The following is a 16,213-nucleotide window of genomic DNA, read 5'->3' on the forward strand; positions in this document are numbered from 1 at the left end:
ATCTATTCATTTAGATTTGGGGCTAGATCATCAGTCTATGACCCAGCCCAGAGCAAGGGGCAGTACATTATTTCGCTGCTACTAGAGCAGCCAGGGATGGTTATTTTGACAAATTCCCTCTGAGACGCCCCACCGTTCTACGGAAGGAGTAAACATTAAGTCTATACTTTCATAACATACCTTTCCCAACATGCTGGTACAAATATGCCACCAGCCACATTGGGAAGGTGGAATAAAGGCTCCACCCACTCCTTACACCCTCCCGCCCATCTGTGTGAGGGAGATATGTATTAGTTCTGAGTAGCTTGCTTCCCCTTGCAGAAAATGATGTTATAGTTCACTGGCACAGGAGAATATTCACCTAGTTTGAATGCCAAAACTTTTGCTTTTCTGTTTTTCTAGAGGCAAACTGATCCAAATTGTGGAAGATCTACTGTCTATTACTTAATGTATTGAACCTGCGTGTCCAAAAAACACACATCCTTCAAGCTGCAATCTGGGATGACACAGCCAAATTCAAAATGGGGACTGCTGACATGGCTCTGCAAAGTAAAGTTGACTTCACATAGTACAAGAATTCACTTATATAACAATTAGTAGCCTAAGGATTTCTGTATTATTTAAATATTTGTATCTACAATAAAAATTCATAGGGACAGTGACACTCATTTTTATATATATAAAATCTAAAACCTGAAGGCCAGTGAACTACACTTCTAAAACTGCAGAAAACCTTATAGGTACGTTACACCACACAGACAATTTCTCAAGCTCAATTAATTACGTACTTTGTCCACCTTAGATTTTGAAATAATCATACAAATTTGAGAGTCATGATTGGATCAGTCTTCACATGGAACTTCCTATTGGACTTAGAGGGAGTTCCATATGTGGAGCTCTTACGGGATTGTATTCTATACTTGCAGTCAAAATCATAAAAGGGCTGAGTCTTATGATGAAGTTAAAGAAAGTTTTACCTGAGTAACGAGTGTAGGGTCAAACCTTGTACTTTTGAAGGTTGCACTTTTGAGATTCTTCTCTTTGAAACAAAGTTTGGTAAGTAGCTTCAAAAAGATATGAACACAAACAGACAACAGGATCTGTTGTGCTAGACACTTGACAATCATATAAATAAAGAAAGACATGGTTCCCTACTCCAGTGACCTTACCTAATTTCAGACAAGGTACACTAATTAACATTACAAATAAGAGGGGAAATGGATAATAAGGGTAATAGTGAGATGAATAGGCCTTTACATAGGCTAAGAATGTACAAAACTGATGGTTACACACATATTTACATAAAATATAACAGCAAACTCCACATATCAGCACACGCCTGAGTTTTTTTATCTAGCCACTAAAGATCAAATTCATTACTTTTGGTAAGGCACTGTCCTTTATTAATAATATTCTTCTAATATACTTTAAGATTTCATACATCAGTATGAATGTCAACAGTGAGAATGGTCCAATCAAAAATACTGGGCCAGATTGTGTATGGGCACTATGTAAGTTCAAAACTGGGGAGGAATGGGAGAGGCACTCCCATTCCCTGTATGCCCTCTCAGCTTCTAGGCAATACGACAATCTCTTGGTCGCAAGGAATGCACAAGGCTATTATCCACAGTGGCTCCTGTATCTTCATATTGAACAGACGGGGCAAATAAAGTCACAATGCAGATAAAAGAGTACGCTGAATCTTGTAATTATGTGGCATGAGGTTTACACTCTTTTAGCTCTGCAAAGCTTTGCGTCTGATACAGGCATTGTACCTCCAGTAGCTCACAGCAGAGTGTTGCACTTGTTCATAATCCTTAATGAGGGCCAATGCCTTAAAGGCACAATTGATCCCGAAGTGCTGTAACCATATAATGCTATAGTCTTATAAATGCCTTTTTGTAATGATTAATGATCTAATATGTCTAGTACAAGTTTTAATTTACACTGAATTAAAAATATTAAATACATAATTCATCTAAAATGTCAACAGCCAGGAGATTGCTTAGTTACATACAGAACATGTACCACTAATTTCAATTTATTTTAAAATGATAAATTTGACAAAATCTATTTTTATGTGGTGCATCATGTGTTTTATTAGACAGAAGAAATAAAACAGTAAACACCAAGGCTTTTTATAGCAATAATAGCATAGCAAAATAAACCAACCTACTTTTTCTATGTTTTGTGTTTTCATATTTCATATTAATCTTCTGTTGAAAAAAACCCTATTTTTTTCCACTTAAAAGAATATCTATTAGCAGAATACCTAGTTAAAAGAGGAATTTGTATGTGCACCAAACATGAATAGTATAGAACTACCCTTTAATTAATAATAATGGACAAAAAACAGATGAAGGAACCAAAAAAGGAAGCATCTACAATACAAGGGCTATTTGGTCTGTCAGAAAAATAGTCTCTCCCTCTGTGTCAAATATGTACATATTTAAAACCAGACAACTTTTTGCATAAAACCATTATGATTCTAGCAAGTGTATATGAAAATCACATCTCAATATTCAGACTGTATATAACAAAAGAATAAAGTTAGTCTCATCTGTATTGAAAACCTTGAACAAAAGATTGCAAATTATGGGATGGATTTGGGGCACCATAGACTGTAGTTGCAGAGACACACCCCAAACATATGACATATTTTGTAACATCTTGTTTCCTAATGTCACATCTCATTCTACATATCAGTCTAAAGAAAAAAGGAGAAAGAGTTCTTAGAAAGCAATTTTTGCCAACTTCTTTAATTGTAATTGTATAACTGAATGTTGGGAATATAAATTTCATTTACAAAACAATGCACAGTGCCATACAACTAATCTTGTAGGCAGGATAATGGAAATTACTTATTCTCACCTGTCCATTTCTGAATATGCAGTGAAGTTATGAACAATTATAGCTTCACTGCTTTAATAATGAAAGCCATTAGGGATACGTCTGGTAAGGGAAAAGACAGTTAAAACACACTTTTCTCTCTTTCTCTCTCTTTGATGAAAGAATTTACTGGTAATATTGTTACCTATTACTAATATAAAATTGATACAAAATTGTTATTGGGCCAATTTTGCAAGCTTTGGTCATGTTGTGAATACTTACTCATTGACTTCAGTGGGACTGTTTGAGAATATTTAACCTGTTCAGCATCATCAGACTAGTCCTGACACCTTCTCTGCAAGAGGCATAAAAACTTCTTTAGCATTTCTAATAATCTACTTCTGATCCAGAAGTCTTTTCATGTGTGGAACTCCCAGCAAAATCAGGGTTACACCTTAGTTCATATATTATACAAAGTGCAAAAATAAAAATGAACAAAAAATTGAGAGAGAAAGAGAAGCGTATTTAATTGCTTTTTTTTCTTTACCAGCTATTATTTCTAAATAATGATATACTACAAGTGTGGGTGACTCTCACTTTGCCAAAATATTGTGTCCCGCTGTCCTCTGGCAGTCCTATTCAAGTGTGTCAATCATGCTGTTCACTAAGACCTGGAGGCTCGAGACCCCTAATACTGTTACACAGGTATGAGTGTTTCACAGTTAATTATGCAGTTTACTTATATAATAATATCACTGTATCATTCTCCATGGCCCTGGGTGCAGGATGTATCTGAAATCTAACATCATATTAAAATAAACTTTCCATAATAAAAAAAATAGTACAAGCAGCCTCACTGCCAACCCTAAAGTAGTAAATAAAATCATTACAATCCATAGTTAAGTAAATACTTGATCAACAGGACGTGCTCTGCACTGCTGTGTAAACAGTGGTAAACTCAGGCTCTGGCAGACCCCCAAAGAGAGTGAGTTCCATTGTAGGGAACTTCTATTAAAGTTACACCGTATCCAGTCCTCAAAAGAGTGCATGTACAGGCAGTGAGAAAATTCACCTTAGCTGATCTGAATTGTCATGGTGGATGTGGAGACGGGGCAGTGTTTAAGGAAGCTGGGTCCTAAACCACATCACATTTTAGATAATAGAACCAAACCTCCTGAAGTGCACTAAGAAGAACCATATGAGAAGCCAGTGCAGTTCATGATTTGTAATGATTAATGTGCTGCTACATTCTCCTCTAGTTAAGTCTGTGAGTGATCTCCATGGTGGGTAGGACCAAATAGAAATCACTGCAATAGTCCATCCTGGAGGTAGCAAGGCATGGATAACTACTGTAAGGTCCACAATATCAAATAAAGGCTGACATCTCCTAGATCACTACTGATGAAAAAAATGTTACAAGCAAGCAACCATTCACTAACTGGTACTCTAAGAACAACCAGTAGTTCAAAAGGCACCTTAAAAGTACACTCCTCTTGATAAAGGTATTATAATTCTCCCCTAGCAATTCATCAAGTTGCTTCCCCAACAGCAACCTACATTCCTTTTTTCCCCCCTGGATTGAGTTTCAGCCTTCTCACCGTCATATAGTTCCCAGACTCAGCTAGGTATTGGAGAAACAAGGAAACTACATCATCTTTTCTGATACAAAATAAGTTACACACCAGTGCCACAGCACAAAGGATCTGATCCAAACTCCACTGATATCAACAGAAATATTTCCACTGACTTCAGTGCGATTGGACTGGGCCAAAACACCTTCCATGGGGCTGTCCATAAATTACGTAACAGCAATTCTGCATGTTTGTTTCGCTGTTACAAGGGATGGATGGGTTTTGAAAATCGTCAAAAAATGTGTTAGTTGATTTATGGAGAGCACCCAATCTCAACTAGTGGCTTCACATACACATTACACAAGAAAGGGTAACAGACTAGAACCCTGCAGGACCATATGTGAAAGGGCTGTTGGAGTGAACAGGCTTAACACACAACCATTCTGAGACTAAATTTCCAAGGACTGATAAAACAAGGAAAGACTTGATTTATTCCTGGATGGTGATGACTGTTAGCCACTGCTGTGCAACGTACAACTTCAGTTGCTGTTTAGGTCACTATTTGCCATTGCCCAGTGTTCTGTATTTAACCCCTTTGGGGGAGGGCTAACTAAGATAGCACATTCTTACAATGATTAAAGAGGAATTATATCTTTGTATAAATAGAATCAAGAAATAGTTCTCGTTTGTTTTTCTAAACCAAAAGATGGCCCTGTGAAGTAGTTTGTAATGTTGCTTAAAACAGGAAGATAGTTTAAGTTTCATAATTATTGGTTAAAAGCTCAAACTACCCAAAGCATTTAACAGATGTAACAAAGGAAAAAATATACTTTTGTAATTTCATTATGTATCCATTTAGGTCACTAATATAATATTAGATGTGATTTTTCAATATTAGTCAATGATTTCTAAACTGCTTCCAATCTCTTAATATTTCCAAATGTTAAAAAGCTCATAGCAAGAAATATAACTAAATAAGCAAATGAGACAAAAATGAATGAGTAATTTACAGTAAAAATCCTGTCAGAATGTTTGTACGAAGTACAATGCAAATTAATTAAACAAGGAAAAAAGATTATACTTTATAAATCTAACTCTGTAATGTTTTCTGTCAGAGAAATTACTGTAGACAAAAGACAGGAACACCAAATATTATCTTTTAAAATGAAAGTAAGATATTTACTTATCCATATACAAGAGATCAGTTTCATATATTATTCTGACTGTTCTTTAGGCTTGTCAAAAAGATTCTGTTTTTTTTAATTTAAAAAACACTTTTATTGCACAATGCATCACTAATTTCCATCAGAAAAGCATCCAGAAAAAAAACTGGAATGTTTGAGCATGCTTTTAGATACCATCAGTCCTTCTCTGATAATCTTAAAACAACAGAGAAAAAGAAAGCACTGAACATTTTCATGTAAATTGTAGTAAATAAATATGCTGGAGATTTATTGCTTGAATAGAAAGCCGCCTTTCAGCAAGAAACAGTTAATGCAAATAACTTAATATCCCTTTATAGTCAGTTACCATGGATACATTTTACTCAATAGAAATCTTGAACTGTAAACTTGTGTGATATATTGCAATTGTTAAACTAGATAAACAAAAAGTACTTAATACTTATCTATGCCAAGAATCCAAATATTTGCTTCAAAATATCAAAGATAGCTGTAAGCACATGCAGAATTTCAAATATCTTCTTCTACTCTCCCATATCTATACCTCAAATGGTTTTTCTAAATTATATTTAATATGGAAATAGAGGGGAAAAAAGGCAATCCAGCTCCTATTATTAGGAAATGGATAAAAGCTGATTTAAATGGAAGCATGGTCAGACAGCATGTTTAAAAAAATATACTCAAAACTACATTTCTCAAAATGAAATTCTCTTTTCTCTCCTTTTCATGCCTTGCCTTCCATTAGAATCATTCACATAATTTCCATCTACAACAAGATTCTCTTACTCAATAGTGTACTCAATCTTGACTACCAAATTCTCTCATCAAATTACTGGATGAAAATGTAAGCCTTTCAAGCCCATAGATGAAAGATCCAGATGACTTTTTGTACAGCTATGTTAAGGAATATTTTGATTTATAATACTACTTCTTTTAACAGACAGACACGCCTTTCAGTTAGACACTGTATACTTGTCATAATAATGCTACGTTTATTTCCCGAGCAAAGCATTCAACTTGAGGCATTTCTCTCTTTGTCTGTAACATAACAACTTTGAAACACCATTGATTTTGGTGCAAATCAGAACACCAGAAAAGCCTGCATTCCCATAATCCACCCTCCCTCCGGCTGCCACAATCTCCATGTGTGCCACATTCCCAGGCCCCTCTGTTTCACAGACTCCAGCAATAGTACTCACCCATTCCCTCATGACAGGGTCTATTGTCTAATGGTCTTCAGTTACCTGTTATTTTCTGGTTTCAGAGTAGCAGCCGTGTTAGTCTGTATTCGCAAAAAGAAAAGGAGTACTTGTGGCACCTTAGAGACTAACAAATTTATTAGAGCATAAGCTTTCGTGAGCTACAGCTCACTTCATCGGATGCATTTGGTGGAAAAAAAAAACATTTCCACCAAATGCATCCGATGAAGTGAGCTGTAGCTCACGAAAGCTTATGCTCTAATAAATTTGTTAGTCTCTAAGGTGCCACAAGTACTCCTTTTCTTTCTGTTATTTTCTATATATACCCCCATTAACTGTGCTGAATTTGAGCAAAGCATAAGACGGAATTCACCTATTAACCTGGAAACAGGACAAGAGGTTGCAGTGTATCCCTCTGGCTGCTACTTACAGCCTATGTTTTAATGGGAGGCAATCCACTACACTGGGACATCTCATTTGTTCCCTTACACAGAAAACTCTTCTATGGCATAAAGGTGGTGCAAAAGTAACCTTACATGGCCACTCTACCTACAGTCCCAAAGTGAAGCAGAAATGACCTTTTGCCAATGTCCTCTACCTCAGGTGAACTTCACCTTATAACATTTCATAACGTAGATTTCCCACTTCTCTGATAGTTTTAGCTACAAACTTCAAATAAGTCATTTACATAGGGAAATAGTATTCATTTCCAGGTCTTCCTAGCAGGGTATATAAATACTTTCTGCCATAGCAAAGAGCAGAGGACATATATAGACAACTAGAATTTCCTCACTGTTTTACAAGAGTCAGTGCAGCATTCACAAAACCAGAAATATCTTATTCACATAATTATGTTTACAAAACAATTAATTAATGGCAAAAACACAATGTGGGAATAAAATTATACCTATCATGCTCAAAAAAGGTATTGTTTTATTGTTTTGAAGTATTGAATTTATTGAGAACACACGCTACACTGTGAGTCTTCTAAATAGAATCACCATCCTAGAAACTAGAAGTCTGCCTGTAAAACATAATTCATTATAGAAGTAAATAAACATATACATAAATAAATAGTAATAACTGGCTAAGTTTATGAAGGCCCTACACTCAACCTAGTGGTATTTCTCTGTCTGTCTGTAATGCAATAACTTTTGGATGCTGCATCCAATCAATTCCAAAATTCCAGGGGAATGTTCCAAGCGTCAATAGCCAGAACTCTATTGATTGTGATGAAAATCAGAAAACCAAAAAGGGAAAAATGGGAGACACACAAAGCCTCTGCCAGCTCTTTAGCATAGCCACACCTCAAGCATCTCTGTAATAAGACTGGAAATAAGGTGTTCAGACTGGAAATGAAGAATACATTTTTAACAGTGCGAGCAATCAATCATTGAAACAATTTGCCAGGGCTCACGGTGGATTCTCCATCACTGACAATTTTTAAATCAATATTAGATGTTTTTCTAAAAGACATGCTTTAGGAATTATTTTGGGCTTCTATTATACAGGACTTCTATGGCCTGTGTTATACAGGAGGTCAGACTAAATGATCATAAGGGTCCCTTCTAGCCTTGGAATCTATGAATTATCTATAGATCAAAGAACTTCCTTCCAGCATAACAATGCTCCTAACTCGTTTCTGCTCATCTTCCCAATAGAGTTTAACATGTTGATACCCCAAATTACTTATTTCCTGGGCAGAAACAAGAATAATGGTGGGGAAGGGGGAGGAGGAAGGGAGAATTGGGGTTTGCACACAGCCATTGGCATGGGGGTAGAATGGAGGACACTGCTGTGGGACATATAGAACCCCTGATGGGGGGAGATGGGGAAGGGGGCAGACAGAGACACTAGCACAAGGGTGAAGTAGAAACAGGGGTGAAACAAAAAATGGGAGGAAGACAGAGCTCTAGCCATCAGGGTGGGGAGGAATGGGAAAAATGAGGGTTCACACTGAACCCTTGCCATGGAAGGAATGAGTGACACTGGCATGGGGGGGCACACAGAATCCCAGGTGGGGGAAGATTGGAAGACCCTGGTATAGGGGTAGGGAAAAATGGGAGGCATGAGGTAAAAAGGGGGGAATAAGATTGCACACAGCACTCCTGTAAAGGGGGGAATAGGTGACCTTCAAATGGAGAAAGGGAAGCCACAGAGCCCCATAGAATAGGGGAGAATGGGGCACACAGAATCCCTGCTGAAGAGGAGGTTGGAGGACTCTGGTTTGGGAGGATGGGGGAAATAGGGAATATAGGGGAAAAGAGGGGAAGATTGAGGGAACCTGGTATGGGAGAAGGGGGGCACACAGAGCCCCTGGTATGGGAAGAAAGTGGAAATAGGGGTGCACACAATATACTGGTATGTCAGGAAGAATGGGGAGACACAAGCGACTGTCGTGAACGGATATTGTGGGGATGCAGGGAATCCCTGAGAAAGAGGGGGATGGCAGGGCAGTACACAGGGAGTTGGGGGGTGGGAGAGGAGAATGTGTGTGTACTCCTTACATCCCTCCATTCCCCTCCAGAAGCCCTGGTGTGTGTGATAAGATCAGCCCAAGCTATGAAATATGCTAATTCCTAGCATTAATTGTGACAGCACACAATCTGCACCCAATCCTGCTGCAATTGAAATCAATGGCAAAACTCTCATTGACTTCAATGGGAGTAGGACTGGGTCAGAGATATAGACTACCATTAATAGTATAAGTTCTATTGGAGAGAGCTGATCATGAATTCTTGAACACTCAAAACAACCACTGACCTCAATGAACATTTTGGGTATGAAAATACTGCATGATCAGACCTATGATTTGTAACTGATTCAGTTAATTAAGGCATACAAGAGCTGTGTGATTAGTGTCAAATATAAATAGACATAGTATAGTATAAATTAGTTGGATAGTAAATGAATTTACCATCAGTAGCTGAAAGCATAAAAACAATAAATGATTGTGTAGAATATTTACAAGGAGTTGCTGATTGTTGCAGGAGTTTCCTGCCTGTTGAAAATTTGGGTTTTGTATTAGTCCTTCGTACAAGAGGTTGACTTCTGCAAAATTGGTCTAGTGTACAGGAATAAATATTGCCTTCCAGGTCAGACAAATCCTCAATGGCTGCACATGTAGTTTGCTGGACAGGGCCCATATTTTAATGCCTTCTCAGTAACAGCATAACATCTTGTTTCTTTTACCAAAGTTATATAATTTCTAGAAGAGCGGAAATAGTTTTATACATAAATATGACTCCTAACTATTGTTAAAAATCTGCTTTCAAACTCAAAAAAATGTTATCTTCCTTTAGAAAATATCAGGGACAAATTCTGCCCTCAGATACCTACCCACTGAAAGCAATGAGAGATTAGAAAGGTAATCAGAGAAACGAAGGCAAATGTTCCCCTTAAAATCTCTAATGTTCAAAAGATATTTTGATATATGCATTTCTTTTTAAAAGTGCTGCCTATAGGGTAAATTAAGTAACATATAATGGGACACTAGCAAGGTTTGATAAATACTGATTTTCAACAAATTACTGAACAGTTAGCTATCTTATGAATAAAGTATTGTTGCCTAATCTAAGATCATGAGTGTTTTGCCCTAACTTCTGCATCCTTCATTTGCAAATTTTGTTTAGGTTTTAAATTTTAAAATGATGCGTATTGGATTATACACATTAATTTGGGAAGTAACGTTTTACCTGTCTCCATCCCCCTCCTTGTGTGATTTGCTCACCGCTTGCAGGCACAACAACTTGCATGCACAACAACTTCTTGTCTAACATATTCCATAAATATATAGTTTCTTTAGACAACAGACAATAAATAACTTACATAAAAATAAGTCAACCAGATTGCACAATTATCAGTAGAAATATTTTACATTGTTTGTGAACTTCAGGACAGAATTCAGTTAAAAAAAACATTAAGTCTCACTTACTTTGGTAGAGTTTTCAAATGATTTTCTCTTAACTCCAAGATACGCAATTTGACAAGTCTAGAAATACCGATATAAAACAATATGATTAATACATTCAAGTGAGAAAATACTTCTGAAACCAATAAGAATGACTGGAGAACTGTTTATTCCAGAACAAAAAGATTTAGCTATGTATTTGCATTACATTATTTTTATGTACCTGGCCAGTCTCTGCTGGAAAGTACTATCATGTGTCAGTTGCTAGAAATAATTCTGAATCAATTTTTGCTGATTATTTATACAGGAGAAATATAGTGAAACTTAATTTACCACAAATATTTCCAATTCTGTAATAGTAACCAACTTCAGCTTAAGTTGCATCAAGCTTTGATTACTGGCGATAGGTTTTGTTCTGGAAAATCATGAATACCCATGTAAAAGGGTTAAAATTGTTTAAAATATTTAGAGCACTTACACAGATGCATGGCATTTTGAATGACAGTTCACAAGTTTACACACATTTTTGTAGAGATCACAATATCTTTTTGCATTTTTGGGCCTTGATCCTACAACTGACTACACACAGGCAAACTGCTTCCCCAACACAGATCCCCATTGACTTTCATGGGATTGAAGCACAAGCTTACAGTTCGCCATGAGCATAAGTGCTGTATTGAATTAGGGTCTCTATACTGCAGTAATTTGCATCTTCAAAACATTGTACAAACATTAACTTATGAATACTCACAACAAACTTTGAGGTAGAACAGTAAGTTCACAAATGGGAAAATGGACACAAAACTGGGACACACAAAATGGGGGTTGAGAAACCAGGACTAGAACTCAAGAGTGTTTGGCTTTAAGGGTTTGTTCCAGTGCTCAGCCATGGTGACATCAAATGCCACCCATTGACTTCAATGGACTTCAAATCATGCCACTATTCCTGGGTTATTTTATCTTAGATCATTATTAACCCCAGTGGTGAAGGGTATAGGAGCCAAGGGATCTCTATTCCTGACCCAAAGTCCTACAATTTCAGGTGTAGAGAATCTGTGGAGAGTTAACTGTTGCGATAATTAGGCCTGCAAATAAAGCCTAATTATAAGCTCAACTGTAAAAATAACAGACTTTGAAGTCATGACTTTTTTATGTATAGAAAAACTATTTTAAGTTATTATCAGAGCTTTTGTGGCTCCTGCTGAGTCCTGTACAATCAGACTCATGGTAACTAAGGCAACCAGCTTTATACGCAGAAGGTTACAAGAAATACTCCCAATACATTTTTTTTTAAAAAATAATCGAAAAATTTTCCTAAAATATTTTTTTCTGAAATGTGTTTTGCAGCTTACAAAAGCATGAAAGATTTTGTAAAAATTCATTTGAGCTCATCTGCGTAAGTAACTTGTGGCTTCACCACTCATGAATAGTATGATCATCCCAAACTGATAAAACCTTTATACCACACCACCATGTATCACATTTTCTATATCCTCAACACATAAGGTAAGTGCAGGGCCGGCTCTAGGTTTTTTGCCATCCCAAGCAAAAAACTATTTTGGCCACTCCCCACCCCCTTTTTTTTCTTGGCTTTTACATGTTTGCAATTTGCAATGTTTTTTTTTGTTTCTTTTGACTATTTAAAATGAAAAAAAAATGAAAACAGAGAATTTGTAGTTAGTGAAATAAAACAATTTCCTACTAGTGTACTCATTTAATTTTAACAAAATCACAATTATAAACAAATTTGGGTTCAACTATACACTGTAATGAAAAACGTTAGTGTCTTCCAGTGCATCCAGTTTCCCATAAATTAAAAGCATTTATAGGAACTGAATTTTTCTGGTTTTTATACTTGTGTAGTCTTTTAATAATTCAGTGAAATCTAATTTTTTGCAATGGTACTTTCAATTGAAATTAATGCAAGTCCTGACAAAAGATTCTGAAACATGGTGGACCTCAAATAATTTTTTAGTAATTTTAGTTTTGAGAAACTGTGCTCACCAGAAGTTACTGATACTGGTAATGTTAAAAGAATGCGTAATGCTATAGCAGTGTTTGAAGTGAGGTGTTTGGGGCTGTACATCCCTCCCGTGGGCCCCCAGCCCAATCTCAGACCCAGCCCCACCCCCGCAGAGGGGACAGTAATTGACAGAGCGGCTGGGGGGCGGGTCAGCCACGGGGAGGGGGCGGACCAGGAGCGCCCACCCAGCACCGAGCCGCCCAGGGCAGCGGGTCCCTTACCGGCCGCGGGTCCTGCCCCGATCCCAGGCTCCACTCCACTCGGCTCCAACTCCTCCGCCGCTTGTGACACGTGTGGCAGGGCAGGCAGGGGGGAGGAGCTGCATCGCCCCGCTCCCTCGTGACGGAGGGCCAGGGCAGGGACTGCCCCGGGGCGGGACCCCCGCGCCAAGCCTGCCGCCCCACCCCACGCAGGGGCTCATTGGTTGACTCAGCGGGGCCGGGGGGAAAAAAAGGGTGGCCGGAATGCCACCCCTGGAAATGTGTCGCCCCAAGCCCATGCTTGCTTTGCTGGTGCCTAGAGCCAGTCCTGGGTAAGTGTACTTTACATATTTACTGTATGTACACAATGTATGGTATGGGTCAATGAGCTAGCCAAATTCAAGGCTGTTTCCAAGGGCAAAGTGAGCAATAGTGCATTTCCAACATCCTTGTTGCCAATACTCAAACTGTACTTGCTACCCTGTTTCTGCAGACTCAGCTTTTTTTTTAAGCATCTCCTGCTCCAACTTCTCTTATTTCTTGTTTTTTTTCCCCTCCTCCTGGGTTTTCTGTTTTTCTATTTTCTCAGCTTTGTCTTCCTACTACTCTGTTTGTTTCTTCTCTGTATCTATCTGAATCAGTCTATATTCCCTTTTTTCCTCTTTCTTCTCTGGATCTCACTTTCACATCTCTACTTTGCTCACTTTGCCATACTCATTTAATTTTGCTCTTTCTTCCTGACCAGCAACCCTTGGGTTCCTCACCAGAGGAAGCAACCAGAAACAGACATTACCAGAACCGATCCTACTTTGTTCCTTCTGCCCTTTTGGCCAAAAAGTAGCAGTCACTTTTGGTCAAGAACAAGTAAAGAGAAGCACTTACACAGTGCTGGCACACACTAGCTAGTTCTGGAGGTCATCAATCTAACTGCTGTTATTCTACTGTCCTGTAGCTTAACTATTCCTCTTCCCATATTGTCTCTTCATAACTCACTTAACAGCTCCACACTACTCAGGATCTCTTCCCCAACCACCCAGCTGAAACCAGTTCCACTCCTGCCTCCTATCATTCATCAAAACTGGATTGCAGGGACCAACAATCATATATTTTCTGTTTTTCATGCACACCGTTTCTAAATGATCTTTTAAAACTAAATCAATTGCTTGTGAAGTGGTAATGTGGTTTAACAATTAACTTACCTTCCAAAGTTAGCTGGAAGAAACTCCAGAAAGGCATCATTTAGGTAGAGCTGGGTCAAGTTTAGAAGCTGCGTGAAACCATCTGGCAGCCTAAAGAGAAGTTAAAGATTTAGTCCTTGAATCTGGGTTGCTATAGAAACAATGCAAATTTAAATCTCTATGGAGAAGCATAAGTTCTCCACCCTCACACCCCTTAGCTACACACCTTATAAAAAAAAAGAATTTATAGAGAAAATTGTTACAGATAGCATTTTTGCTTGTTATTAAAACAAACAGCACACAACTTTTCCCTGTTACTGTCACAGGATGAAATTTATGTGCCTGACACATTAAAGTGGCTTCATCCTTCTCTCTTGTCCTACTTTAAGCTTTTTACCAGAGGATTTTTTTTTTTACTGAAATGGCAAGCATATGCTGAGTACTTCACTTTTCATAACTTCTTGAGTGGGGCTCTATTTCTCTAGGATATAGCATGTCTTTTGATTATAAAGGTAGTAACATAATTGTATATACATTAAGGCTGTCAAGCCATTAAAAAAATTAATCATGATTAATCATGCTGTTAAACAACAATAGAATACCATTTATTTTAAATATTTTTGGATGTTTACTACATTTTCAAATATATTAATTTCAATTACAACACAGAATAAAAAGTGTACAGTGCTCACTTTATATTTATTTTTTATTACAAATATTTGCACTGTAAAAAACAAAAAAAATTACTTTTCAATTTATCTCATACAAGTACTGTAGTGAAATCTCTTTATAATGAAAGTTGAATTTACAAATGTAGAATTATGTACCAAAAAACCTGCCTTCAAAAATAAAACAATGTAAACTTTAGAGCCTACAAGTCCATTCAGTCCTACTTCTTGGTCAGCCAATCACTCAGACAAACAAGGTTGGTTACAATTTGCAGGAGATAATGCTGCCTGCTTCTTGTTTACACTGTCACCTGAAAGTGAGAACAGGCATTCACATGGCACTGTTGTAGCTGTCATTGCAAGATATTTTAGCCAGATGTGCTAAAGATTCATATGTCCCTTCATGCTTCAACCACCATTCCAGAGGACATGCTTCCACGCTGATGATGGGTTCAGCTTGATAATGATCCAAAGCAGTGCAGACTGATGCATGTTCATTTTCACCATCGGAGTCAGATGCCACCAGTAGAAGGTTCATTTTCCTTTTTGGTGGTTTGGGTTCTGTAGTTTTCACATCAGGGTGTTGCTCTTTTAAGACTTCTAAAAGCATTCTCCACACCTCGTCCCTCTCAGATTTTGGAAGGCACCTCAGATTCTTAAGATTCTCACTTCTTTGGTGAGTGCTGTAGCTATTTTTATAAATCTCACATCAGTACCTTCTTTGCATTTTGCCAAATCTGCTGTGAAAATGTTCTTAAAATGATCGTGTGCTGGGTCATCATCTGAGCGTGCTATAACATGAAATATATGCAGAATGCAGATAAAACAGAGTAGGAGACATACAATTCTGCCCCCAAGGAGTACAGTCACAAATTTAATTGACACATTTTATTTTTAACACACATCATTAGCATGGAAGCATGTCCTCTGGAATGGTGGCCAAAGCATGAAGGGGCATAAGAATGTTTAGCATCTCTGGCATATAAATACGTTGCAACGCCGGCCACAAAAGTGCCATGTGAACACCTGTTCTTACTTTTGAGAAGTGGTGAGATCCTGTTGCTGCTGAGAACTTTGGGCTCATTACTAAGCTGAGTCATGCTGTGAGGAGGGAGACAAAGGTGGGTCAGAGCCAAATATCCCAACCCTGGGCCAGCCAAGGTAAGCTAAACTGGCCCTCTGCACAACTTAGAGCAGCCATTGGGCTGCTGGGTAGAACAGTCTCCTAGGGTAAGTCTACACTGCAGTAAAATTCCCGGAGCAGCAAGTCTCAGAGCCCAGGTCAATTGCCATGGGTTTACATTCACAGGGCTCAGGCTGCAGGGCTAAAAATTGCAGTGTAGACGTATCCCTAGAGATCTTTCCATTGGCTCTCCATCCACAAGCATCCTCCCAGCATCAGATGTAGGCAAGAGAGATTGGCACAAAATAAACTGCTTGCCCAGGACTACCAC

The 16,213-nt window shown here is 38.0% G+C and overlaps 1 protein-coding gene across 4 annotated transcripts in view; it reads right to left on the reverse strand.

Moving 5' to 3' along the window:
• The window catches only part of LRRC7 (leucine rich repeat containing 7), a 380,755-nt gene that overhangs the window by 205,211 nt on the left and 159,331 nt on the right, over positions 1-16,213 (reverse strand). For all 4 annotated transcript variants that reach the window (XM_043490855.1, XM_043490857.1, XM_043490856.1 and 1 more), the window contains exons 6-7: positions 14,113-14,202; positions 10,715-10,771 (exon numbers count right to left, since the gene is read on the reverse strand). In XM_043490855.1, the coding sequence (XP_043346790.1) occupies positions 10,715-10,771; positions 14,113-14,202 (147 nt within the window). The remainder of the gene's footprint in view (positions 1-10,714; positions 10,772-14,112; positions 14,203-16,213) is intronic.

The sequence above is a fragment of the Dermochelys coriacea genome, chromosome 8, assembly GCF_009764565.3.
Source record: "Dermochelys coriacea isolate rDerCor1 chromosome 8, rDerCor1.pri.v4, whole genome shotgun sequence".
In the NCBI taxonomy this organism is placed as follows: Eukaryota; Metazoa; Chordata; order Testudines; family Dermochelyidae; genus Dermochelys; species Dermochelys coriacea.